The sequence below is a fragment of the Solea solea genome, chromosome 4 (genome assembly GCF_958295425.1).
Source record: "Solea solea chromosome 4, fSolSol10.1, whole genome shotgun sequence".
Lineage (NCBI taxonomy): Eukaryota > Metazoa > Chordata > Actinopteri > Pleuronectiformes > Soleidae > Solea > Solea solea.
The window spans coordinates 869280-895758 of record NC_081137.1 but is presented as its reverse complement, the minus strand read 5'-3'; the positions used below and the strand labels follow the sequence as shown (position 1 = coordinate 895758).

The 26479-nt window shown below is 40.1% G+C and overlaps 8 protein-coding genes across 10 annotated transcripts in view; 1 reads left to right on the top strand and 7 right to left on the bottom strand.

Moving 5' to 3' along the window:
- Positions 1–26479, top strand: part of siah2l (seven in absentia homolog 2 (Drosophila)-like) — a 75792-nt gene that overhangs the window by 2579 nt on the left and 46734 nt on the right. The gene's annotated exons all lie outside the window — the stretch shown is intronic.
- LOC131457987 (olfactory receptor 8G17-like) lies at positions 1873–2911 on the bottom strand. Its single transcript, XM_058626566.1, has one exon. The coding sequence runs from the start codon at positions 2909–2911 to the stop codon at positions 1994–1996; it is 918 nt and encodes a 305-aa protein (XP_058482549.1). The 3' UTR covers positions 1873–1993.
- On the bottom strand, positions 5790–6944 carry LOC131457986 (olfactory receptor 52N5-like). Its single transcript, XM_058626565.1, has one exon. The coding sequence runs from the start codon at positions 6726–6728 to the stop codon at positions 5790–5792; it is 939 nt and encodes a 312-aa protein (XP_058482548.1). The 5' UTR covers positions 6729–6944.
- Positions 7200–8147, bottom strand: LOC131458628 (olfactory receptor 8G17-like). The gene has a single exon (XM_058627819.1). It carries the CDS (start codon positions 8142–8144, stop codon positions 7200–7202), a length of 945 nt encoding a protein of 314 aa, XP_058483802.1. The 5' UTR covers positions 8145–8147.
- Positions 12274–14589, bottom strand: LOC131457985 (olfactory receptor 8G17-like). 2 transcript variants are annotated; one of them, XM_058626562.1, is made up of 2 exons: positions 14386–14589; positions 12274–13368 (listed from the first exon to the last, which is right to left on the bottom strand). In XM_058626562.1, exon 2 carries the CDS (start codon positions 13362–13364, stop codon positions 12423–12425), a length of 942 nt encoding a protein of 313 aa, XP_058482545.1. In that variant the 5' UTR covers positions 13365–13368; positions 14386–14589; the 3' UTR covers positions 12274–12422. The 2 variants fall into 2 exon arrangements, with proteins under 2 accessions (XP_058482545.1, XP_058482547.1); XM_058626564.1 differs by lacking the exon at positions 14386–14589 and adding an exon at positions 13638–14126.
- LOC131458627 (olfactory receptor 8G17-like) lies at positions 16227–17174 on the bottom strand. Its single transcript, XM_058627818.1, has one exon. It carries the CDS (start codon positions 17172–17174, stop codon positions 16227–16229), a length of 948 nt encoding a protein of 315 aa, XP_058483801.1.
- On the bottom strand, positions 19296–20249 carry LOC131458625 (olfactory receptor 8G17-like). Its single transcript, XM_058627817.1, has one exon. The coding sequence runs from the start codon at positions 20244–20246 to the stop codon at positions 19296–19298; it is 951 nt and encodes a 316-aa protein (XP_058483800.1). The 5' UTR covers positions 20247–20249.
- LOC131458624 (olfactory receptor 2K2-like) lies at positions 22565–24627 on the bottom strand (the record flags this gene model as incomplete). The annotated part of the gene is made up of 3 exons (XM_058627816.1): positions 22565–22917; positions 23460–23686; positions 24188–24627. Coding segments are annotated over 3 exons (1020 nt in total), but the record flags the coding sequence as incomplete, so codon positions are not given.

The following is a 26479-nucleotide window of genomic DNA, read 5'->3' as shown; positions in this document are numbered from 1 at the left end:
TTAAAAACCAGTGAGAGTTTCATGAGAAATCACTACCAAAAAGGTAGATCAATTGTGATATATTTTCATAATGTTAGAGTAACAGATGCATACCTTAGTGTCTCTTTTCTGGTTTCAGTTTTTCCTCTATGACTTGCTGATTCCAGTCTCTGCTGGTGAAACCCACCAACTCTGAACAAGTTCTCTGTTGGACTGTAATATAGATGTGACTTTAACTTTAGGGAATTCACATTTCATTGCGTTTGATAATGACTGGTACTACATTGATGTAGTTAAGGGCCCCAACTGATGCAAAGGCCCTATTGTGTGGCGTGTATGGGGTGTGCACATCAGGACCTGTGGGAATTGTTTATATGAGAGTCTTAGGGTGATCTGATAAATTTTGCACAAATTATGGTTAAAAACACATTTTCACATTTTGTATTCCCACTAGCCAGGTAGCAGGTTCCACACAGATAGACTCTGCCCTGTGACCAAATGTATGTTTGCAGGAATAAGCATGCAACAGTAGAAGGATATAGGAATGGGGAAAGAATAAGGATGTGAATGAAGGGCAACTTTGGTCCATGTTGGGCTGGGAGGTAGCCAGCAGGTGGCAGTGGGTGGGCGTGGTGGAGCAGTTACAGCCTCATTGTTGTCATCAACATTCCCCAGTGAGGAGCGTAGAGAACCACTGAAATATCGGAACGGAGTCAGAGTACATATGCCGTTAAATGGCGTCTATCATCCAGGTCTATGTGGCGCTAACTCCTCCCCCTCCATAGGTAGGTTAGTACATTTAGCTGAGCTAGCATTGGTAGCCCAGAGCTTTGCAAATTTGTGGATTCGCCCGTGACCCTGAAGGGTCGCAGATGCTGCCCAAGTCCTTATACTACTGCCCTTCGGGTGAGAAACAGTGGCGAGTTGGCTGTTTTGCAGCACTTTAGGGTGACATTGCTCGGCTAAATGTACTAGTTTGTCTGCAGTGGGGCCTTCCACCCTGTCTTGATTGTTTTTCATCTTCCACTTTGTGCAATTCAGTCCGTGATGATAACTTGCAAAGCCATTTTTTTTGTGACACCTACTGGCAACAGAAAGTACACCTGAAGTAACAAACATTGTTTCATTTACCTGGAGCTTTCAGGGTGAGGTCTACATTTGCTAATAAATTATTAGTGGCTTCCCTCTTGCGCCACACAATGGCCATTGTGGTTGTCCACACCCCGACATGCAGAAGCGGTGAGAGAGCTAGTTCAGTGCTGTTTGCTGCAGAAAAGTTATTATTATTTATTCATTTATTATAAATTTCCCATGACTGAAGATTTATGCTGGTGTAATTTGTGAAATTATAATAATAATCCAGACTATTATTTATGTGCACTTTAAGATACACTTGTCCTAACAGTATTAAGAGAATACTTCTTTGATAAACCCATATTTTTATGAGCAGATTGGTCTGTTGTTGTCGTAGTGTCATCACTGAGATGTTCTGCCCAATTATTATATTATTCTCCTACACAGGTGACACCTGTTAGGTGTTGTTACTGACCTGGGCCTTTTTAAATCCAAATTTAAAACATATTTATTCAGAATGGCTTTTAATTCCCAGTAGTGCAGTAACAGATTTTATTATTTTATTTGTGTTCTTTTAATTGGTATTTTCATGCTTTGTGTTTCATTGAATTTATTTATTAGCATCTGTTTTTAATGATGTGTGTCTTAAATGCCTTTATTTTATAAAGCACTTTGGTCACCTGCGAGTTGTTATAAAGGGCTATAGAAATAAAGTACATTACATTACATTATTGATATCACCTGGTCATATGTGTAATTTCCCCTTTAATTTTCAGTCTTTGTACCTCAGTATAACATAGAGCGCCATAATACAGCATGTTTCCACATAAACTAAACAAAAAACACCACAAGGCAGAATACAACATTATTGTTGCACATTTTATGTTTTCTATGAATAAACACAAACACATTTTCATAATGATGGCAAAATTCTCTTGGACTAAAACAATTTGAACAAAAACCTTCGTACTTCTTTGGACTGCACCCCGTAAATAACAGGGTTGAGGCTCCCAGGAACGATATGACACAAAATCGAACACAGTTTTCTATAGTCTGTGTACTGGGGGAAGCGATGCAAAACAATTATAGACATTCCACTGAACACCACAATCAGAAACACAACCAGGTGAGTGCTGCAGGTCTGTAAGGCTTTACTGTTCAAAGACTTGCTCTTACTGGTCAGACAGACCTCAGTGATCTTAGTGTAGGTAACAACCATGCTGCCTATAGAAGCTGTGAAGAGGACCACAGTAAACATGAGGCCATAGACATTGTTAATAAAGACACTCTCACAGGAAAGTTTAAACAGTGATGCATTGTCACAGTAGGGGCTATGGATCATAGTCCTGCATCTGTTCAGCCTGATGGTCAGACCAAGCAGAACCCCGACCAAAACCAAGGCCACTCCCCAGGCAGAAGCCGTCAGCTTGATCACCATTTTGTTGGTCATTATGGCAGCGTAGTGTAGAGGATTACAGATGGCCACATATCTGTCAAAGGCCATGATGATGAGAATAGTGTGAGTGGTGGTTCCATACATGTGTGTGGTGAAAGCTTGAGCCACACAGTTAGTATAACTGATGAGACGTTCAGAAGGTGGACGCAACATGTCGACAAGCAAATGTGGCACCATGATGGAGTTGCCAAGTACGTCACTTAGCGGCAGGTTGCAAAAAAGCAGGTACATTGGCTGGTGGTGATTCTTGTTAATAAAAACCAGAATAATAATGCCTACATTTGTAACCAGTATAAACAAATAGGAAAAAAAAAAGAAGACGAACAAGGGGTATGTTGACTCTTTTGAAACATTTAACCCTTCCAGTTGGAGTGTGAAGCTGTTGTGAGTGTAGTTTTCCATCAGCCTAAATAAACAAAACATTAGATTTTAATGCCATTGGTGATGTCATGAAATCCATGAATGTAAGAGATCAATCAATGGGAAACTACATGCAATAATAAATGCAGAGAAAGTAAATTTTCTTTTCACATGTTTAATTGTTTTTGATCAAACATTGAGGTAAAATGAGCAAAAATAACAAAAAATAGACCAGTGATACATACTTTCAGTGTTTCAGGTTTCAGTCTTGCACTTCTCTCTCCTCCAAATGACATTGAAGTTGTGGCAATGTTTTATAGACATGATTGTATCTACTGGGGAATAAGTCATCATTATTTTATGATGCACCATTTAGCGATCACTGTAATGGCCATCACAATTGATGGGAATAGAATGTTTTCTTATGCCTGTTTTCTTAAAAAATAAGAAGTTGTACTTCCTGTCAGAGGCCACACGGTGGTATAGTGGTTAGCACTCTTGCCTTGCAGCGAGAAGACCCGGGTTCGAGCCCCGGTTGGAACAAGGGCCTTTCTGCATGGAGTTTGCATGTTCTCCCCGTGTGAGCGTGGTATCTCTCCGGGTTCTCCGGCTTCCTCCCACAGTCCAAAAACATGCAATGTGGGGATAGGTAAATTGGACACTCTAAATTGACCATAGGAGTGAGTATGAGAGTGAATGGTTGTTTGTCTCTATCTGTGTGTGGCCCTGCGATGGACTGGCGAACTGTCCGGGGTGTACCCCGCCTATCGCCCGATGTAGCTGAGATTGGCACAGCACCCCCCGCGACCCTCTGGTTGAGGATAAAGCGATAGATGATGACTGATGACTTCCTGTCAGCTGTGTGAGGCCTGACACTTATAACAATACTCTCTTATTATTATTGTTATTATCAACTGTGAAATTCTTTTAGGGACATAATGCACAAGCAGTGGCTTTAATGTCAGGGGAAACCTACCCATGAGTGTTCGCCTACATATCCAGAGAGCAGGCAGATGTGGGCCACTTCTGGCAATGATGTGGTACTACTTGCTTTGATCTGGCCCAGACAAAATGGATGTAAGCCCACATGTGAAAGGGCTAATTTGGCCCGAATATCCTGAAAACAAAATGCTTAAACAAATGTTGTAGGGTTTTTATTTTTGGCAAATGTGCCTTACTCTTGGCAATCTTCAGACAAATGTGGGTCCCCTTTGGAAAAGATGTGGCACAATCGCTGACATGTGGTGATGCAGTGGCTAGCCCGTGGCCAATTGGAAAGGGAACTTGGCTTGTAACCGAAGGGTTGCCGGTTCAAGTCATTGTTCAAGTTCAAGACATCAAGTCCCCACCAGGTCAAAAGGGCTGGGGTACCCCTGAGCAAGGTACCCAACCCCCATTGCTCCCCTCACTACTCTGTGTGGCAGCCCACTGCTCCTAATTCTAGGATGGGTCAAATGCAGTGACCCACAATCTGTGATTGTTAGATTTGTTAAATTTAGCCTATGGCCCCAATCTAACAATCACAAGAGTTGTTGAAGTTGTTGTCTATCGCTTATCTGGGTCCTGGTTGCAGTGGAAGCAGTCTCAGCAGCGAGGCCCAGCTTTCACAGTGGGACGCCAAGGCATTCCTACGCCAGCCAAGAGATATAATCTCTCCAGCATGTCCTGGGTTTGCCCGGAGCCCCCATTCGGTTGGGCATGCCCATACTCCTCCCCAGAGAGGCGTCCAGGAGGCATTCTGGCTTGATGCCAGACACCCTGTGCAGGAAACTCATTTTGGCTGCTTATATCCTTGATCTTGTCTTTCATGACCACAGAGGTGAGGATTGGAACATAGTAAATTGAGAGCTTTACCTTTCGACTCGGCTCCTACTCCGTCATAATGGATCCAAACCTGAGATACATAAAACCCCAGGCTTCCACCCCGTCTTGATTGTTTTTCATCTTCCACTTTGTGCAATTCAGTCCGTGATGATAACTTGCAAAGCCAGTTGTTTTGTGACACCTACTGGCAACAGAAAGTACACCTGAAGTAACAAACATTGTTTCATTTACCTGGAGCTTTCAGGGCGAGGTCTACATTTGCTATACTCTGACATAATAAATTATTAGTGGCTTCCCTCTAGCGCCACACAATGGCCATTGTGGTTGTCCACACCCCGACAAGCAGAAGTGGTGAGAGAGCTAGTTCAGTGCTGCTTGCTGCAGAAAAGTTATTATTATTTATTCATTTATTATAACTTTCCCTTGACTGAAGATTTATGCTGGTGGAATTTGTTATATATTGTGAAATTATAATAATAATCCAGAGTATTATTTATGTGCACTTTAAGATACACTTGTCGTAACAATATCTAGAGAATACTTCTTTGATAAACCCATATTTTTATGAGCATATTGGTCTGTTGTTGTCGTAGTGTCATCACTGAGATGTCCTGCCCAATTATTATATTGTTATCCTACACAGGTGACACCTGTTAGGTGTTATTACTGATACCCAGTAGTGCAGTAGTGCAGTAACAGTAACAGTTTTTTATTATTTTATTGTTATTCTTTTAATTGGTATTTTCATGCTTTGATTTGTGTTTCATGAATTTATTTATTAGCATCTGTTTTTAATGATGTGTGTCTTTAATGCCTTTATTTTATAAAGCACTTTGGTCACCTGCGAGTTGTTATAAAGGGCTATAGAAATAAAGTACATTACATTATTGATATCACCTGGTCATATGTGTAATTTCCCCTTTAATATTCAATCTTTGTATCTCAGTATAACATAGAGCGCCATAATTCAGCATGTTTCCACATAAACTAAATAAAAAACACCACAAGGCAGAATAGAACATTATTGTTGCACAGTTTATGTTTTCTATGAATAAACACAAACACATTTTCACAGTAATGGCAAAATTCTCTTGAACTAAAACAATTTTAACAAAAACCTTCGTATTTCTTTGGACTGCACCCCGTAAATAACAGGGTTGAGGCTCCCAGGAACAATATGAAACAAAATTGTACATAGTTTTCTATAGTCTGTGTACTGGGGGAAGCGATGCAAAACAATGTTAGACATTCCACTGAACACCACAATCAGAAACACAACCAGGTGAGTGCTGCAGGTCTGTAAGGCTTTACTGTTCAAAGAATTGCTCTTACTGGTCAGACAGACCTCAGTGATCTTAGTGTAGGTAACAACCATGCTGCCTATAGAAGCTGTGAAGAGGACCACAGTAAACATGAGGCCATAGACATTGTTAATGAAGACGCTCTCACAGGAAAGTTTAAACAGTGATGCGTTGTCACAGTAGGGGCTATGGATCATAGTCCTGCATCTGTTCAGCCTGATGGTCAGTCCGAGCAGAACCCCGACCAAAACCAAGGCCACTCCCCAGGCAGAAGCCGTCAGCTTGATCACCATTTTGTTGGTCATTATGGCAGCGTAACGTAAAGGATTACAGATGGCCACATATCTGTCAAAGGCCATGATGATGAGAATAGTGTGAGTGGTGGTTCCATACATGTGTGTGGTGAAAGCTTGAGCCACACAGTTAGTATAACTGATGAGACGTTCAGAAGGTGGCCGCAACATGTCAACAAGCAAATGTGGCACCAGGATTGAGTTTCCAAGTACGTCACTTAGCGGCAGGTTGCAAAAAAGCAGGTACATCGGCTGGTGGAGATTCTTGTCAATAAAAACCAGAATAACGATGCCTACATTTGTAACCAGTATAAACAAATAGGAAAAAAAGAAGAAGACGAACAAGGGGTATTTTGACTCTTTTGAAACATTTAACCCTTCCAGTTGGAGTGTGAAGCTGTTGTGAGTGTAGTTTTCCATCAGCCTAAATAAACAAAACATTAGATTTTAATGCCATTGGTGATGTCATGAAATCCATGAATGTTAGAGATCAATCAATGGGAAACTACATGCAATAATACATGCAGAGAAAGTAAATTTTCTTTTCACATGTTTAATTGTTTTTGATCAAACATTGAGGTAAAAATTAGCAAAAAAAAAAAAAGGCCAGTGATACATACTTTCAGTGTTTCAGGTTTCAGTCTTGCATTTCTTCTCCTCCAAATGACATCGAAGTTGTGGCACTGTTTTATAGACATGATTCTATCTACTGGGGAATAAGTCATCATTATTTTATGATGCAACATTTAGAGATCACTGCAATAGCCATCACAATTGATATTCATCATCAAGCAGTTTTTTTCCTCACACAAACTACATTTTATTCAATAAATTACATATAATTTACAGCTTTGAGCCATAAAACATTTGTATGACCAAAGCACTGGTGTATATTTCCTTGTTATTGCTAAGCTAATCTACTGTTTTATCTTTTTCGAGGGTAAACAATTTTAACAAAAACTTTTTTATTTCTTTGGACTGCACTCCGTAAATGACAGGGTTGAGGCTGCCGGGGACGATATGAAACAAAATGCTTGAGAGTTTTCTGTAGTCTGTGTACTGAGGGAAACGGTGCAGAGCAATAATGGACATTCCACTGAACATCATTATCAGATACACAACCAGGTGAGTGCTGCAGGTCTGTAAGGCTTTACTGTTCAGAGACTTGCTCTTACTGGTCAGACAGACCACAGTGATCTGAGTGTAGGTGAGAACTGTGCTGCCTATAGAAGCTGTGAACAGGATCACCGTGAACGTGAGGCCATAGACATTGTTAATGAAGACGCTCTCACAGGAGAGTTTAAACAGTGACGCATTGTCACAGTAGGGGCTTCTGATCATAGTCCTGCATCTGTTCAGCCTGATGGTCAGACCGAGCAGAATCCCGACCAAAACAAAGGCCACTCCCCAGGCAGAAGCCGTCAGCTTGACCACCATTTTGTTGGTCATTATGGCAGCGTAGCGTAAAGGATTACAGATGGCCACATATCTGTCAAAGGCCATAATCATGAGCACAGTGAGACTGGCAGTACCGAACATGTGTGAAGTGAAAGCTTGAACCACACACTCATAATAACTGATAAGACGTTCAGAGGGAGGACGCAGCATGTCTATGAGCAGACGTGGCACCATGATGGAGTTTCCAAGTATGTCATTAAATGGCAGATTGCAAAAAAGCAGGTACATGGGCTGGTGCAGGTTTTTGTCAGTGAAAACCAGCACAACAATGCCAACATTTGCAAACATTATGAACAGATAGGAGATGAAGAAGAAGATAAAGAGCGGGTAGACGGAGTCCTGTGGGACATTAAAGCCCTCCAGCTGGAGTGTGAGGCTATTGAATGTGTAGTTTTCCATCAGCCTGAAAGAGGAAAGACAGTGAAGTTACCACAGATAATTCTAGAAACATAAGTCACCATAGAACATGGAAAAACATCAGGATTTGAGCTAAAGGGCTTCAGTTACAAAAACAAAACTTTCAGATATCATTAGGTCCTGTAATTTTGTGAAGTACGTATGTGGTTTGTTACTACTGATGAAATATGTAGTGCTGACTATTTATATAACGTTATGCATACTTTGGATTGCCGTCTAGTACTTGGTGATTCCAGTCTATGCTGGTAAAACCCACCAGTTCTGAACAAGATGCTTTCTGTTGGACTGTTATATAGATGTGACCTTAACTTTAGGGAATTCGCCTATCATTACGTTAGATAATGACTGGTACAACATTAGGAAACATGATGAAATGCTCAACTGAAATATGCAACTCTTCAAATGGGACTTTTTCCTCAATCTGGTCCACCTTATTAAGAATATGGCTCACAAAGAAAATATCATATTTATACTTAATTCTATGTAATTTGCCTCAAAAACACACATAAAACATTAAATAAACTGAATAATACTAAATACACTGGATATTAATCTATTGATTGATGAAGACACACCTGACACAGTTTGCATGCAAACTTTATGTCAGCCCTAAAGGATCCGTTCATACATATATTTTATTACAGGCTTAACTGCAAGAAAGGGGTTTAAATTACTTCTCATGGAAGATTTAAATGTTCATGGAAAAATAAATGGCATTTTTGCCCATAAATCTATGCTTAGTAATGTCTAGTGGCAAAGTGACAACATGATTTCAGACAATTGCCAATCATTTTTGCCAATCTAATAAATTAGATTAGTTTCGATTGTCCATATTTTGAACTCTCCGTGGGTTAGGCTGAGGTCACACAGAGAGGGGATATTCAACTAGGCTGCAAAATGCAACTCTGTCACTAGATGTCACTAAATCCTATTTACTTAAACTTAAAGTGTGAATCATAAATCAGGGTCAGGCCATTGGACAAGGTTTTGATGTTATCCAGAGAATCTGTTTTTGGTGTCACCAAACACAAGCCCTGAGTTCAAATTTTTTAACTCCAGCAAATGGAATGAATGATGTGAAAATGCAAAATTCTTGTCACATGAAACATTTGTGCCACATCCAAATTGTTGTATGTTGCACTCTTTACTATTATTGCTCAGAACACACAGATGGATAGGCTGAAATCCGATAGAAAACGGGTGTTCACTGAGGTTGCAATATGCAACTGCCACTAGATGTCACTAGATGATAATGCTCACTGAACCTTGAACTGTGTGACTTGTGACGTCTGCCGGAGAATATTGGCACTGATTGTTTTAGGCGTTCAAATTTTTTAAGTTGTACAAATGATGCAATTGTGCACCACCCTGGCCCGACCGACGCAAAATTCATATCCACTCACGTCTCTTCATTGATATTGTTCACAATATTGGTGAGGACACAGGATTAAAGGTGTAGAGTGTCTACAATTTATCAGCTGATGAATAATAAATTAATCTCTTGTCTTGCTCATGCCATGATTTTGGATTTAAATTTGTCAAACGATTAAACAATTTAAATATTACCGTAGCAATGTTTACATATTGGCTTCAGTTGATTGATTATAACTCTACAGTCATCTGCCTCATATGCATATTTCCAAACACGACTTTTGGTGCCTTTTTTGTCAACGAGTCGGGGTGCTGCAGCCGCAGTTTCCATCTTTCACATGGGGTTTGTTATGACATGGGAGGTCTACTTCTTCGTGACCTCTGCTGAATGCAAGTATTCACTGGAACACTCTGAAGTCACAGCACCAAAACTTACTGTGCCTCGGTGCTTCAGTGCCTCAAAAAAATAGGCATCGTCTGTGTTTTTTTATTTTAGAATCAAAAGGTATCGCAAGTATCGGTTTTTGTGACATCCCTAGATCAGACTCGTGAAGTCAGCTTTGCAGAGCAGTGCATTTTCGCAGTTACTTTACCAATTCCAGAGTTAAAGCACTCCAGCATTTCTGTTTCCTGAATCCATCGTGCAACTTTCAAAGGCAAACCCCTTTGTAACATATCACAGCAGTTTGTAGCAGACACACTCCCTGTGTGAACAACTGAGGTGAACAAAATGCAGCAGCTGAGTGCGTTATTAGTATTAGCACTAAATCAGAATTAGAAATGCTTTATTGATCCCCAGGGGAAATTGCTTGATGGATAATTTAATGGATTTTGCATTACGACAGTTGTTAACGCATCAACTTTGACAGCAAAAATCAATAATGTGGCCTGATTTTTTCTGGTAAACTCTCAGCCCAAGATGTAGAGATATTCTGCAGTCGGTGTCGCTTAACAACAACAAGGTTATATATAATATCTACCAGTGCTTTGATAATGCAATTCTAAAGGTATTTTTCATTTTAGGCAATATTGAATCCCTCAGGGATAACTAATGATACAGCTACTAAAAGACAATGTAAACATTTTCAATCTATAGCAGACGTTTTAATAAATAATGTTACAAAGTCAAGGTTTCCACTTGATGACAACAGACTGAAAGGAGCTGGCTTTTATTTTAGCGGAAGTTCTACGTGACACTCCGTGCATTTAGTGATACATACATGCAGTGCCGGCCCTGAGTAATTTGGTGCCCTAGGCAAGATTTTAGCTGGCGCCCCCATTGCATCGCAGCAGTCAATTTCACAATCAACTTTCATACAATCACACAGAAACTGCATGTGTGTATTCAAGATTTTATTTCTTTGAGTAAAAAATATCACACCAAATAAAAACTAAAGAAAGAAACAAGTGATAAAATTAAAAAGGACAGGAGCACCTGATGCTGTGTCACTGGGCTGTGCAGAGGTAGACGGGACAGGAGCACCTGATGCTGTGTCACTGGTGTGGTACTGAAATATTTTAAAAGTGCATCTGAAGAGAGAAGAGAAGTATATGTGACGACTGCATGTTACATTTTAATAAAAAAAACAGATGCTTGGTGTGCTATACATGAGACTAATAAAGATGATAATGTGATGAGATTCATTCAACTTTATTGTCATTGCAATGCAATTCAGTCTAACCAGAGTGCAAAAACCAGTAAAGTGCAGTGAAATGAATATATATGTGTATATATAGCCTATGAATGATATGGGAAAGCTAAGGTATGAAATATTAACAGTAATACACTTTAACTGCACTTTAACACTGATGTAAACTTTAACAAACATAAACTGTGACACATAAAACCAAAGGCTTACAACCACCCTATTACAAAGGGGACGGACAACTAAAAGCATTTTAACTGACATACAAGCAGGAAAGACACCTGTAAAATAACACCTGAACAGGCCTAAAGTTAAGTTTCCAAACGTCCCTGATGAATTTAAGGTGTAGTAACATTAACACACGTCGACTCAGCTATTTATTGATTAAACAATGTTGCTATCGTCCGAAGTAAGCTAGCAAGCTAACACCCTGCTCCAACAACGGTAACTACGATGCATTAAACTATTCATTTCATGCACTTCATCACATTAACATTACTGTACCTCTATCTTTTTCACGTTTTTCTTCCTCTTCTTTCCTTCTTTTCCTTCCTTGGGCGCCGGATGGCTTCAGTCTTTTGGACATAATTCCGATACAGTGTCATTAATCTTTTTCTTAGTCTCTGGGTCACGGTCTGTTCAGATTCAGGCAGCTGGCCTCTTGACCCCGCCCCCCTCACAGAGGGCAGGTACAGAACAACGGCTCGTTGCACCCAGAAAAAAGGCTTCTGCATTATTTAATAATCTTTGCTATGACTTTATGTCGCTGTGGGCTTATATAATATTTCGAAATAATAGTAATAATGGCACTGGTAAAAAAAAATAAAAATAATAGTATTTATAATTCGGCGCCGAAAACGGCGCCCCCTGCGGATGACGGCGCCCCTAGCATTTGCCTATACTGCCTATGCCCAGGGCCGGCTCTGCATACATGTATACACATAGATGGTGTCTTTTTGAAGTACTGTAGATTCAAAAGCATAAAACCGTGATATAATGCTGTTGTGTTGTACCTTGTCTGCTTTGGTCGCCTGCAACACCAGGGAAAACATTGTCTAACCATGTCAAAAACACACAACCAAACTGCATTCTTAAATTAGTTTTATTAAAGAATACAACGTCTCCCAGATAACTTATGTTGACTTTGCCAAAGACATAAAATATCTTTAGTCTGTTCTTGCTTCATGTTTTGTGGTTTTGTTTATAGACATACAAAACAGCCTTGAACATGAATGTGTCTTTGTTATGATGAAAAAACCTTCTTGAAGTTAAAAAACCTAGACAAAAATGCTCGTATCTCTTTAGATTGTAGGCCATAAATTATGGGATTGAGGCTGCCTGGGATTATATGATACAAAATGGCGGCAATTTTTCTGCCGTCTGAGTACTGTGGGAAACGATGGAGAACAATGATAAACATTCCACTTAACAACATTATCAGATAAACGACCAGGTGAGTGCTGCAGGTCTTTAAAGCTTTACTGTTCAGAGTCTTGTTCTTACTGGTCAGACAGATGACCGTGATCTTAGTGTAGGTGAGAACCATGCTGCCTATGGACCCTGTGAACAGGACCACAGTGAACGTGAGGCCATATATGTTATTGATGAACACACTTTCACAGGAGAGTTTAAACAGTGCAGCATTGTCACAGTAGGGGCTTGTGATCAGAGTCCTACAGCGATTCAGTCGTATGGTCAAACCAAGCAGGATCCCAACCAAAACCAAGGCCACACCCCAGGCAGATACTGTTAGCTTCATCAACATTTTGTTGGTCATTATAGCAGTGTAACGCAGCGGATTGCAAATGGCCACATATCTGTCAAAGGCCATTATCATGAGCACAGTGTGAGCAGTCGTACTGAACATGTGTGTGGTGAATGCCTGGATCACACACTCGTAATAACTGATGAGACGTTCAGAGGGAGGACGCAGCATGTCTATGAGCAGCCGTGGCAACAGGATTGAATTTCCAAGAATGTCATTGATTGACAAGTTCCAGAACAGTAGATACATTGGCTGATGAAGACTTTTGTCCATGAAAACAAAAACAGCAATGCTGACATTGGCAACAATAACAAACAAGTAAGAGAAGAAGAGAAAAAGAAACAAAGGGTAGATGGAGTCCTTCGGGAGGTTTAATCCCGCCAGCTGCAGTGTGTAGCTGTTGTAGGTGTAGTTTTCCATCAGTCTGAAACAACAAAGCAAAGCTCTTTTTGTCACATATGAAGACTAGCCAGCAAAGATATCACAGATCATTAAAATAAGATTTATCTATTAGAATGTATTTGTATTACATACATGTACATTTAAAAATCTGAGCCAAACACAGTGTAATCACAGTAATAATGTTCCAGATATCAGATGTCAGTTCTGGCCTTTTGCATTTGAATTGTACTGTAAAGTTTGAATTAAATTAATACTGAGTCATACAGAAAAAGACAAAGAAATGTACTTTACATTACTACACAGCTTGATAATCCTGGTATGTGTGTCTGGCTTCAATGACTCGTCCTCTTATGTCTCGTGGCTCATCGTTGATAACATTCATAAGAGCCAATCGAGATAAAGTCTGCTATGTACCAATGTTTTATAGACAAGTTTTTATCGTTGTCTACGTCAGACAATGTGTGATGTAACAATAAAAAAAATTATATGCTGCAAATTATTTGATTATTCAGTAGTTAATAAAGATTTATACAAATTTGGATGCTCAACCATACACTGTACACTGTATTTTTTTTTATCAATGTATGAGAACAAATAAGAGAGGTCATCAATTTAAAAAACTATTATTGTATTGATTCTGATCTTGAATTTCCACCACTGAAACTCAAAGCAACCTGCCAACCCCGACATGGAATTCCGAAATTGCTGCGGCCATACAAACACTGCTCCTTTTACCATTAACAGCACTTAAACCACAGACATGTTGCGATGCAATCTACTAGTATTACAAATACTGGCTAGCCCAAGATGCATTTGCGCTTCCGACTTCTGAATGTGGCAAACTTGCGGGTAACATCACTCCAATTATTGATGTAAATAGAACGCCGCAGGCATACCTGGATTTTTCCAGTTAATCAGAAGTGAAGATGCCTCTTCGATGAGTGGTGAAATGTGTTAAAACTAAATTCAAGCAAGTCCACAACTTACATATTGTATATTAGCAGTTTTACAATCAGTCTGACAAGAAAAATATACTTGCCGTGTAGTGTAGTGGCAAATGTACAGTTGATCCAAAGCCACCGAAAGTCGTTAGCTGTAGGCAGGTTCCCATGGGCTTGACTCGTAGGTACCGTTTTAATTCCTATTCCAAGGAAAGAGTCATGTGAAGGGCTTGCAGATTTATTTCCACTTGTCATACATCCAAGTTACATTTCCATCCATATTTATCAAAACGTAACATAGCGTGACGTGACATCAAAGTGAAAACGGTACCCTTTATCTAATGAACTTAATAAAATGGAATGTCCACAAAGCCACATTCCTTTGCAGGATATTTAATCAAAGGCTTAAGGCCAACAGTTCACTACTTTGACTGTTCAAAAATTACATTGTAACAATTAATCCTGCACTAATCATTTAAACTAACCCTAAACTAAATTAACTCAATACTGGCTCCTACATCTCCTGGCCCCTAATTGGGAGGCAGTAAGGCTACCAATTACTCTAAAATAGCAAGAAGGAGCCTGCAATATACATGTATGCATTGCTGGCTATATTTACCGAGGAGTTAACAACTCTGCAGTTTCCAACTTATCCAGGCTTAAGCGGCTGACCGCTCTAAGCCATTCCTTGCTCCCAGGGCGTCAACATCTGTGGCAATATAGTCCTTCTGGACTGCCTTTGTGATTCTTGGGTGATCTTGTCGGCGCCCAGACCCAAATCAATGTGAGATTTTTGACTTGTTGTAGTGGCAAACGTACACTTAATTCCAAAGCCAACGAAAGTCGTTAGCTGTAGGCAGGTTCCTATGGGCTTGACTCATAGCTACCGTTTCAATTCCTCAATTACCAAGGCAATACCAGGATGTATGAATGAATGGTTTATCATAAGCACAAATGTAATTCCTGTAGTCCACAGCTTGGCACCTTTTTTATTACATTCTTCACCAAAATTATCCAACATTACAACTCTGTAAGTCACTAAACGGCTGAATCTGGATCTCTTTTCATGTTAGATGTTGGTGATGATGTTGATACTACTTGCAGCTGGTTATAAACAATTTATTCCAATCAGTTCTCATCTTTGGTGATGTTATACATGGCCTTCATAAGGCATGCAGCTTTAAGCCTCTTAAGTGGCCTATTATGTTACCTCCAAACAAGTGAAGTGCTGTTTTGTATTGAGTATGGACACTCATGGTTGAGAATGTGTTTTGGCTTGATCCAAGGGTCATTTAGATCAATGGATAGCTGGCTAGGCAGGAAATAATCAACCCAACAGATTGGTGGGTTGTCAAGATGTGTCATGTGGTCAAGTGGTAATTTTTAAGTTAACTGTAGACAAGAGAAATGGGGTGGAGGTACATAGCTAAAGTGTCCAGGAAGAAATATTGGTTTGTGAATATTATATATAATATATATGCAACTCCTGAGGGCTGATGATCAAATTGATTCTGTGGTTACAGTGTTTTGTGATGCTTTGAGACAAAATGTTTGAGTTCTCGGATTTGAGCTCAGTCCACTGTCAACAAATGGCAAAAAAGTGTAATCATGTTCAATTGGCCCAGGTGGCTACATATTTGGATATAATTCCAAATATAATGTGCCTTTAATGTCATAAATGATCTTTGAACAAGTTTCATTTAATAGTTTTCCCATAAATGGCAACTGTAAAACATTTTTTTTTTCGATAGTTTGTTGTTAAAATAATCTTTCTTTCTAAAATTTTATTTTTAAACCCATGTTTTCTTGGATCACAAGTTAAATTGGGTTTTTACTCCATTTTGAACAAGACAGCAAAAGAGCATTCACACATATTGTAAAATTCGCTTCTCATGCTTTTATGATTTATTTTTACAATTTGCCATAAACAAAAAGACAATTATTTTTTACATGACAAACATTTCTTAGTGCAAAACATTTCGGATAAGAATTTCCGTATCTCTTTGGACTGTACACCATAAATAACGGGGTTGAGGCTTCCAGGGACGAGGACGAACAGAATGGCAGCAAGTTTTCTGTAATCTGAGTACTGAGGGAAACGATGCAGAGTAATGATAATCATTCCACTGAACAACATGATCAGATACACCATTAAGTGAGTGCTGCAGGTCTTCAGGGCCTTACTGTTCAGAGACTTGCTCTTACTGTTCAGACACACAATAGTGATCTGAGCATATGTTAGAACTATGCTTCCTATGGAGGTTGTGAGCAACACCACAGTGAATGTGAGGCCATAGATATTATTAATAAAGACACTTTCGCAGGAGAGTTTAAACAGTGAGGCATTGTCGCAAAAAGGGTTTTTGATCAGAGTCCGGCATCGATTTAGCCTGATGGTCAGACCGAGCAGAATAGAGACCAAGACAAAGGCCACTCCCCAGGCAGAAGCCGTCAGCTTGACCACTATCTTGTTTGTCATTATGGAAGCATAGCGTAGTGGATTACAGATGGCCACATATCTGTCAAAGGCCATGATCATGAGCACAGTGTGGGAAGTGGTGCCGAACAGCTGTGTGGTGAAAGCCTGAACCACACACTCGTAATAACTGATGAGACGTTCAGAGGGAGGATGCAGGATATCTGAGAGCAGCCTCGGCACAATATGAGTACTTCCAATGATGTCACTGACTGACAGGTTGCAAAAAAGGAGATACATTGGCTGATGAAGGTTCTTGTCAATGATAATAAGAATCAAAATGCCCACATTCATAAACATTATAACAATGTAGGAAATGAAGAAAACAAAAAAGACAGGGTACACAGATTTCTTTGTGACCTTTAAGCCCTCCATCTGGAGCATAAAACTGTTGTAGGAGTAGTTTTCCATCAGCCCGAAATAAGTAATAAAAATTTGCAGTATTCTGTTCACGCTGCCTCTGTCACTGCTGCTGTGTAACAGTTTTTTTTTGTTTTTTTTTTGTTTTTTTTTAATAATTCCAAAAAGGTTAATGCAGCAACAATAACACACATATGCAGTTGAAAAATCCTGACTTCATCAAGAAATTCGGAAATTGCATTTGACTGTTGACAGTTATTCATGTAATAAAGCAATACCTGCTTTGTGACCTGGGTTCATCAGCCACCAAAAGCACATGGTCCTACTTTAGCAGCAAAGGAGACATTTTTATACGTGTATTTTTACATCAGGGGAATCGTTGAGCAGCTCATGATGTGCTTTGTTATTTTAAAGGTGTGCAATACTATGGGGCACACCTAGTGGTGAGCTTACAAATTGCAACAAAATACAATATAATTTCACACCCATCACTCCTTCTTGATTACTTCTTGTTGAACAGTAACCATTGATAACGGTTGACATAATCCAACCATGGTGGGGGTTTTTGAGCCATTGTGGCACGACTACCCATTAGTTCCAATTCGTAACCCGAAGCTTCTGCCAAATAATAGTAACCACGACAACTGCTGAATCGGATTGACACATTGAACAAACTCAAACCCCCTCCCGCTTCTCTGAAATCACCACTGGAAATATTTTGAGTTCCCCAAAAGTTTTGTCAACAACATTCACATTGTCAACAAGAAAACCACGGTATGTAAACTATGTTACGAGTGTAACATAGTTACGCTCATGTGCACATGGGTTCTCTCTGGGTACTCTGGATTCCTCCCACAGTCCAAAAACAAATGTAGATTGGAGAAAAGTTTAACTGGACACTCTAAATTGACTGTAAGTTTGAGAGAGAATGGTTGTTCATCTCTAGATGTTTGCCCTGTGTTGGAGTTGGGACCTGTCCAGGGTGTGACCATGCATTTGTGATTGGCTCCAGGAGGATAAAGCAGTAGAAAACGGATGGGTACCATCTTTTCATTTATTTTGAGACCCTAAATGTGCTTGATGTGAATTGTATTTTGTTATTCGTGTTGTCACACGTGGGTGCTGCTGAACGGCTCAGTCAGGCTTCACTTTCTAGACTTAGAGACGAGAGTTGTTCATAAGCTTTGGCCGATTTTCACCTTGTTGACCAACATGAGATGACACTGCAGTGTTTGTACAATATATGCAGCACATTACAGCAAAGCTTTTACAGTTGGCCCACTGCTGTTTTCTGAAATTATGTCAGATTGATATCAACATCTGTCAGAGCTGACACCCCCACAGTCCTGTGCTGTGAACCCAGCCACGGGTGCCCAGTGTGCTCCTAGTGCCAGTGCCAAGCCTTGATAAATGGCATGGTTGCATCAGGAAAGAAATCAAAAATGCATAAAGATAATCCGTTGTGGAGAAGCCCAAAGAGGAGCAACAGCATGAATGCCTCAGTTTGATCCACTCATTCTGTCCTGTCTCTCAGGAAACAGCTGATTGTTTCTGTGCTATAAACACTAAACACCATTTAAACAATTTATTAGTTCATGTGTTTTAAATACTGAGTGTCAAAAGTCTTAGAGATGATGTTTGTTTGCAATGATAGCTCTTAATTATAGATCTTTTTTACGTCATCCCCCAACTGTCGTAATACCTTAGTGGTGACAGGAAGTAGTCACACCCAACAAATTGGGTTTCCATGACAGTGATCTCATTATGTCCCCTCACAACACTTAAATTAAAGCTTTTGTGAAATTAAATTATTTAAACCTTTCTCATTCTAGGCCAGAAATAACTACGAAAACAACTCGTAAAGTACGATGCAAATGTTTTTCATAAGCTAACGATACCTTAAAAAGTCCAAGATTCCCCTTAGCAATAACTGACCGGAAAAGACCAGGAAGCAGCTGACTAATATTTTCTCAGAGTTCCTTAAGTGATGCTGCATGTAAATAGTCAATTGTCCACACAGCTAATATTTCATGTTTCTTCTGTGTTGTTGATCATACAAATTTATACAGTGTTTTACAAAATAAATAACATTTAATCAAAAGTAGAATGATGATCAAATTACTATTTTGTCATTGTTTTAGATGATTTATTATGAAATAAAAACAGAGATGCTTATTTTCTATTTGATGACAAACATTTATTAGACTGAAACTTATCAGATAAAAATTGTCTAATCTCCTTGGACTGTATACCATAAATAAGTGGGTTCAGGCCTCCAGGGACAATGATGAAGAGAATGCCAGACAGTTTTCTGTAGTCTGAATACTGAGGGAAACGATGCAGAATAATGAGGATGCTTCCACTTAAGATCACGAGTAGATAAACCATTAAATGAGTGCTGCAGGTTTTTAAGGCCTTACTGCTCAGAGACTTGTTCTTATTGGTTAGACAGACGGTCAGAATCCTAGTGTAGGTGAGAACAATGCTGCCTATAGAAGATGTGCACAAGACCACGGTGAACGTAAGGCCATAGACGTTATTGATGTAGACGCTCTCACAGGAGAGTTTAAACAGCGAGGCATTGTCACAGTAGGGGCTTTTAATCAGAGTCCGGCATCGGCTCAGTCTGATGGTCAGACCGAGCAGAATCCCGACCAAAACCAGGGCCACTCCCCACGCAGAAGCCGACAGCTTGACCACCATTCTGTTGGTCATGATGGAAGTGTAGCGCAGTGGGTTACAGATGGCCACATATCTGTCAAAGGCCATGATCATGAGCACGGTGTGAGTGGTCGTGCCAAACATTTGTATGATGAAAGCTTGAACCACACACTCGTAATAACTGATGAGACGTTCAGAGGGAGGACGCAGGATATCTGAGAGCAGCCTGGGGACAATAAGACTATTTCCTACGATGTCACTGACTGACAGGTTGCAGAATAGGAGATACATCGGCTGGTGAAGGTTCCTGTCGATGATAATTAAACTTAAGATGCCCACATTCAGTATCATAACAAACAAATAGTTGAGCAGGAAAGCAAAAAAGACAGGGTACATGGTGGTCTGTGTGACCTTTAACCCCTCCACCTGGAGTGTGAAACTGTTGTAGGTGTAGTTTTCCATCAACCTGAAATGACAAAAACAACACTTTTCTTTTAAAGTTGGGAAGTCACTGATACTTGATAGCAATACTGTCACTACAACACTTCATACAACATTTGAATGACCAAACAACACAATTATTGATCACCAAAGATTGATGATGACAATAATCCTTAGTTTTAACCCTATACAGTTTATCAATGTTTCCCATTGATTACCTAGACTGAGTTGGCCAGTCATGGTCTAATTTGCGTTGGAGCAGGACCGGCAGTTTTTTAATTTGACTTTTTTGAGTACTGGCACTTCTCACAAAATGTCGTCCTCTGTTTAGGTTCTATCCAGTTCATTATCATTTCCCAGGCAACGCTGCGTAACGTTCCCTCGTTCTTGCAAGAGTCTAGCGTTAGTTTCTATTGTGAAGGGTTTTTATTTTTATTGTAAAAACAAGAACAATATCTGTCTGGTCCGAAAGGGGAAGATCAATTTCTAAAGAAAGTTTCTACGGTTTCACAAATGTTTACTTCTTGCCACATTTGTGTCATGGAGAAACAACATAATAACAAGATACCAAATAAAATCAAAAAGCTTAAAGTTTAAGGATAATCTAAATATACAAGTTGGCAAATTGTGAAACACAAGTGCAGTTTTTATATGTAAATAAACAGATGTTGTAAACATCACTAACATTTTCTGCTATCTTTTATTTACTGAAGATTTTCATTATTATTTAATGATTTAGTACGTCAGACATATTCGGAGGTCGCAGAGAAGACATGTAGTGTTACACATTGTCACAGATACGGCAACAGTCAATAAGCAGCTATAGTTAACCTGAGGAATCAGCACACTAACCTCTTTTACGAGAATATGAAAAAGTGCTTTGTGACTGAGGCAAATTATTCTTTCATGGTCCCTAAAAGTGAGCCGTATTCGAGACGGCCTAATCTTTTATAACTGCATTCATCCATTCATTAGGGGAATCTTTTAGCATTAGCTAATATGCAATGTAACTTGGCAACCTGCGTTTGAGTTCCGTGGGAACCGATGGGAGCCCAGCTCCCGTTAAATTAGTAAAATTGTGCTAAAATATAAACATACTCATCCACAATACTCACTCAGTCAATCTTACTTAGCACCACTTCTTATATAAAACTTGCACTTAACAATAAAATAGCTTATAGTCAGTGTCTTGTAAATAAAATACTAATTTTTTTATGTTATTTTTAGTGTTAGTAGTAATTCGACAAATGTCATTAGCGGTAACGTGCACAACAAATCCGGTTTCCGGTACCAACTTGGCAATAAATATAGCTTACATTTGTTATACTTCATTTTCATGGTATCTTTCCTTGTATTATTTAATTTTATTTAAAAAAAAATTATGTCATCCCTCAACTGTCGTTATACATTAGTGGTGACAGGAAATAGTTGCACTTTTGCACATGTGCAGAACAAATCGGGTAATGAAATTGCTCCACTCAAATTTAAATGCCTTTTTCATTTTAGGCCATGGTGAATCCCTCAGGGCTTTTTGTCATGTCTGTGTACAGCACTTTGGCAAACTGTATTATCTTTTAAGTGCTTTATAAATAAAGTTGGTTTGGAGTGGGTTAGGCTGCACGGTTGGTGTAGTGGTTAGCGCTCTCGCCTTTGCAGCAAGAAGACCCAGGTTTGAGCCCCGGGTGGGAACAAGGGCCTTTCTGCATGGAGTTTGCGTGTTCTCCCCGTCTGGGTTTTCTCCGGGTTCTCTGTTGTGCAACATGTATCTGCAAGATCGAGCTGTTGCAGCAATGTTGGCAGTGAGGGAGAGATGGTCATCAAGTGTCACACCCAGGTTCCTTGCGGTTTGGGACCAATCCCCAAAATTTCATACAAATAGACCACTAGGAGGCACCATAACTACTTGTTTCAATGACAAATAATCAGTATTATTAAAAGTACAGTTTTCTCTGACTTTCTTAAAAGAGGAATTATCAGCAGGAACGAGTCCTCTGGCCTTTTGTGATGAATGATTGATGATGCTTTGTGCAGAAGCAGCCACATCCCAGCTGCATTGTCATGTAAATTGTTGAGAGGACAGTAAAGATGTTATGGAAGGCCAGTGATCAGGCTGAGTTATTAAAAAAAACAAAGATAGTATGTCATAAGTGTCTTTTATTTATTTATTCATTTATTTATTTTAATATGTGAAAGTACAGTCGGAAATCAAGAAAGAAACCCAGATTTAGAGGTTTGTTATGATTGTGTGGGCTGTTCCTCAGATGTTTGTCCTCCACCGCTTTATTTTTTAGTACAGACATGAAAGAGGTCAGGAACCCTTTTTACATTTTAAAGCACTCTCATTTTTTCAGACTTAATTCAGTGGTAAAATTCTTAATGATGCTAGCACGCAGCTCTTTACTGAACAGTCCGTAGATGATGGGGTTAATAGCTGGTGGAATGATGATAAACATGATGCTGAAGAATTTCTTGACGTTTTGGGAGACGGAGGCAAACCTCTGCCCGAGGATTATGATCAGTGATGCTATTTCATAGATAAGATACACCACAATGTGCGAGGCGCACGTCTGAAAGGCCTTGCTGCGGGCTCTGTTTCCATCTCTGCTCTGTTTTACCGTGTGCAGGATTTGGATGTAGGTGAAAGCAATGATGACAAAGACCCCCGTACTCAAGCACCAGGTCATGGACAGACCTAGAAAAACATGGAAAAATGCATTTATTCTTAGTATGCAGCATTCTCATCATAGCTTTATCATCCTGATCCTTATCTTGAAACCTGCTCGTGGTTTAGACATTTCCTTTACTAAATGTTGGAGATGAACGCATGTTTGCAGGATTTATTAAGTCTTTTTGAAATAAGATAAACATATGTCATATACCAGCCACAAACTTTTTAAAGTGCCTTTAACAGAATACAAAAGAACTAACACTGCTATCAAACCGATCAGACTACTGTGGGAATCTTTGTGGGACAGTGAAATGTGTTTTTTTAGTTATTTCTTCAGTTATTTCTGGTGGAACCACAGGCTGGGTCACTAAGAAGTTGGTTATGTGCCACATTAGCCCAATACACTGTGAACCCTGTGTGAACCCTGTAGAATACTCTAAACTCCAGCTCTCATGTGCTGGAGTTTAGAGTATTCAACAAATAATACCATGAAATATTCAAGTGGCATTTTTGCCAGAAATGCCCATCCCTAGCAGCTTTACTCTGAAAGGATGCACTGTCCATACCATAGATATTATTAACGGGGGTGGACCGGCAGGCCAGGCTCAGGATAGAACGGTTGCTGCAGTACACGTGACGAATGGTGTTGCCACACAGCGGCGTATTCACGTGGAGGGCAAAGAGCACAACGATACACAGCAGAGCGACAAACCAGGAGAGCGTGCAGCAGGAGTGCAGCCGAGCTGGAGTCATGATGGCGTGATACCTGAGCGGCGCACACACAGCGACGTACCTGCAGTGGAAAATATTTACAGCATCTCTTTCTCTTTCACATAACTGCACTGTATGGCTGAAAAATCAACAAACAAGATTCTACCAACATGTGGCGTGGAATTTTTAGCCTTTTTAAATAATAAAATAAATATGAAATGAAAGGCAATAATAAGTGTATTTTAAGATTATGTAATACAGATCACAAACAGTAGACTAGGTTTTGTAGGTTTTGTATTGGAGTATTGTCATTCTGCTTTGAGAAGCACAAACATCTCAAAAGAGTCCAGAGAAACAAATTGTGTGCAGCTTTATATCCACATATAACTCCTATATCAGTATATAGACTAAAAATATACACATATTATTTCTAGGACATATCACCTAGCCTTACAGAAATATTGCTTTGATTTATATTTATTGATATTGAATGATATAAAAAGGCATATCATGATCAGATCAGATCAGATGGTAAAAGAATCGCTGACTCTTTTTCCTGATGTGCTTCGCTGAATCTTGTTACCTGTCGTACGCCATGGCCCCCAGAATAGTCTGCACTGCGACTCCGTACGTGTGCACACAGAAGGCCTGAGCGATGGCCGAGACGTAGGTGATTCTTTTTTCCCCCGTCAGAAAGTGCAGCATGAGGCGAGGCAACACCGCGGTGGACCCCATCATGTCACAGAATACCAAGTGACAAACCATCACAAACATGGGTCTGTGCAGGCTCTTGTCTATGATGATGACACACATCACCACACCGTTCCCAAACAGCACCACCAAGTAGTTAAACAGAGCCAGAAAAAACAGGAACGGGCCGTAGCCTGGTGGAATATGGAAGCCCTCTAGCTTGAACACAATGGGCTGGCTGAGGGGAGTTACCAGAGACGTCACGTTCTCCATCCAGAACAGTGTGGTTCTGCAAAGGACAGGTGTGTCAGAACCTTTCAAACCAGAACCAGATCACACATTTTACCTGCAGTAAAACAATCAACAGACCCTCTCCTGTTGCCTCGTCAGAGTGGTGATGTTGCTCTCACTTGTTCTAAATGACTTTAGGTTGTTTTTGTGAGAGTCCATCAGCCATGCCCATGGTCAACAACCCAACCCTAACCCCACCCCCTCTGCTGCTCATGTTCCCAGCTCGCTGTAATGATTGGCTGTGACATTCATTCATTCATTGTCTACGGCTTAATTCTCCTCATGAGAGTTGTGGGGGCAGCTGGGGCCAATCCCTGCTGACATTGGGCTAAAGGCCCTCGGTCAGACTTTGGCACGAACCTGAGTCTTTATGCTTTGAGGCAGCAGTGCTAGCCACACTTCCGGGATTTACTTTTGCCGGTTCCCATCCCGACTTGGGTCTTTCTGCATGGAGTTTGCATGTACTTGCCATGTGAACGTGGGTTTTCTCCAGGTTCTCCGGTTTCCTGCCACAGTCCAAAAACATGCAGAGGTTAACAGGACGCACCCTCTAACTTGACTGTAGGTGTGAGTCGATATGTTTGCGCTGCAACTGACTTTTCGAGCACTACTCGGTATGGCTCGACTCGGAGAGTGTCGTCACTGGATAGTCATGAGCGTGATGTCCTACACATGAATGAAAGCCAACAGTGCCGAGCTGTAGATCTTTTAAAGAGACATTATTTTAAAAATCTATTTATGACATGAAGTTAGCCATGACACGTCTAAACGTGCTAGTTTACCTGCAGGAGAGATATGGATATGAAAAGGATGGATGCTCTATTCTCAGTGGTTCTTCCTAGAGTTCTTCTTCCTCCTTGCTGGGGCATATAAATTAAAACACTGAAAGTGAAAGGACTTCATCACCTCTTTCAAGGGGACCAGAGTCTGGTTCCCCAGTTCACTTCAGAGGTCTCAGACTGTCAGACTTCAGGGCCAAATATGCTCCAGGGTTCGGTTCAACCAGACTAAACAAGATGGTGTGGTGTGAAAGCACCTTGAAATCATTTGACCAAAACTATTTGTTCACATTAGTTCTGTTGATTTAAGCCACAAATTGATCAAGTGTAAGAGTTTAAGGATCCCATCATTTTTTCTATAAGATACAAAAATTCTATAGTTAGTGCTTCAAGAAAAATGGTTTGTTACTATTGTCTGAACAAGGGTTTTTGGCCCGAAACATCACCTGGTTGGTTATAAAAAAAATGTCTTTAGAGCACTAACTACGATGCTGACAGTTGTTATGTTTCATTTATCGGATTCTGCCCTGAGCACTTTTTGTATTTTTGCATGATGTGCCATCTTTGAGGATACACGGTGATGCCTCACAGCAAGAAGGTCACCAGTTTGGTTCCCGGTTCCTGAGGGCCTTTCATGCAGGAGTTTACATGTTCTCCTCATGTGCACATGGGTTCTCTCTGGGTACTCTGGATTCCTCCCACAGTCCAAAAACAAATGTAGATTGGAGAAAAGTTTAACTGGACACTCTAAATTGACTGTAAGTTTGAGAGAGAATGGTTGTTCATCTCTAGATGTTTGCCCTGTGTTGGAGTTGGGACCTGTCCAGGGTGTGACCATGCATTTGTGATTGGCTCCAGGAGGATAAAGCAGTAGAAAACGGATGGGTACCATCTTTTCATTTATTTTGAGACCCTAAATGTGCTTGATGTGAATTGTATTTTGTTATTCGTGTTGTCACACGTGGGTGCTGCTGAACGGCTCAGTCAGGCTTCACTTTCTAGACTTAGAGACGAGAGTTGTTCATAAGCTTTGGCCGATTTTCACCTTGTTGACCAACATGAGATGACACTGCAGTGTTTGTACAATATATGCAGCACATTACAGCAAAGCTTTT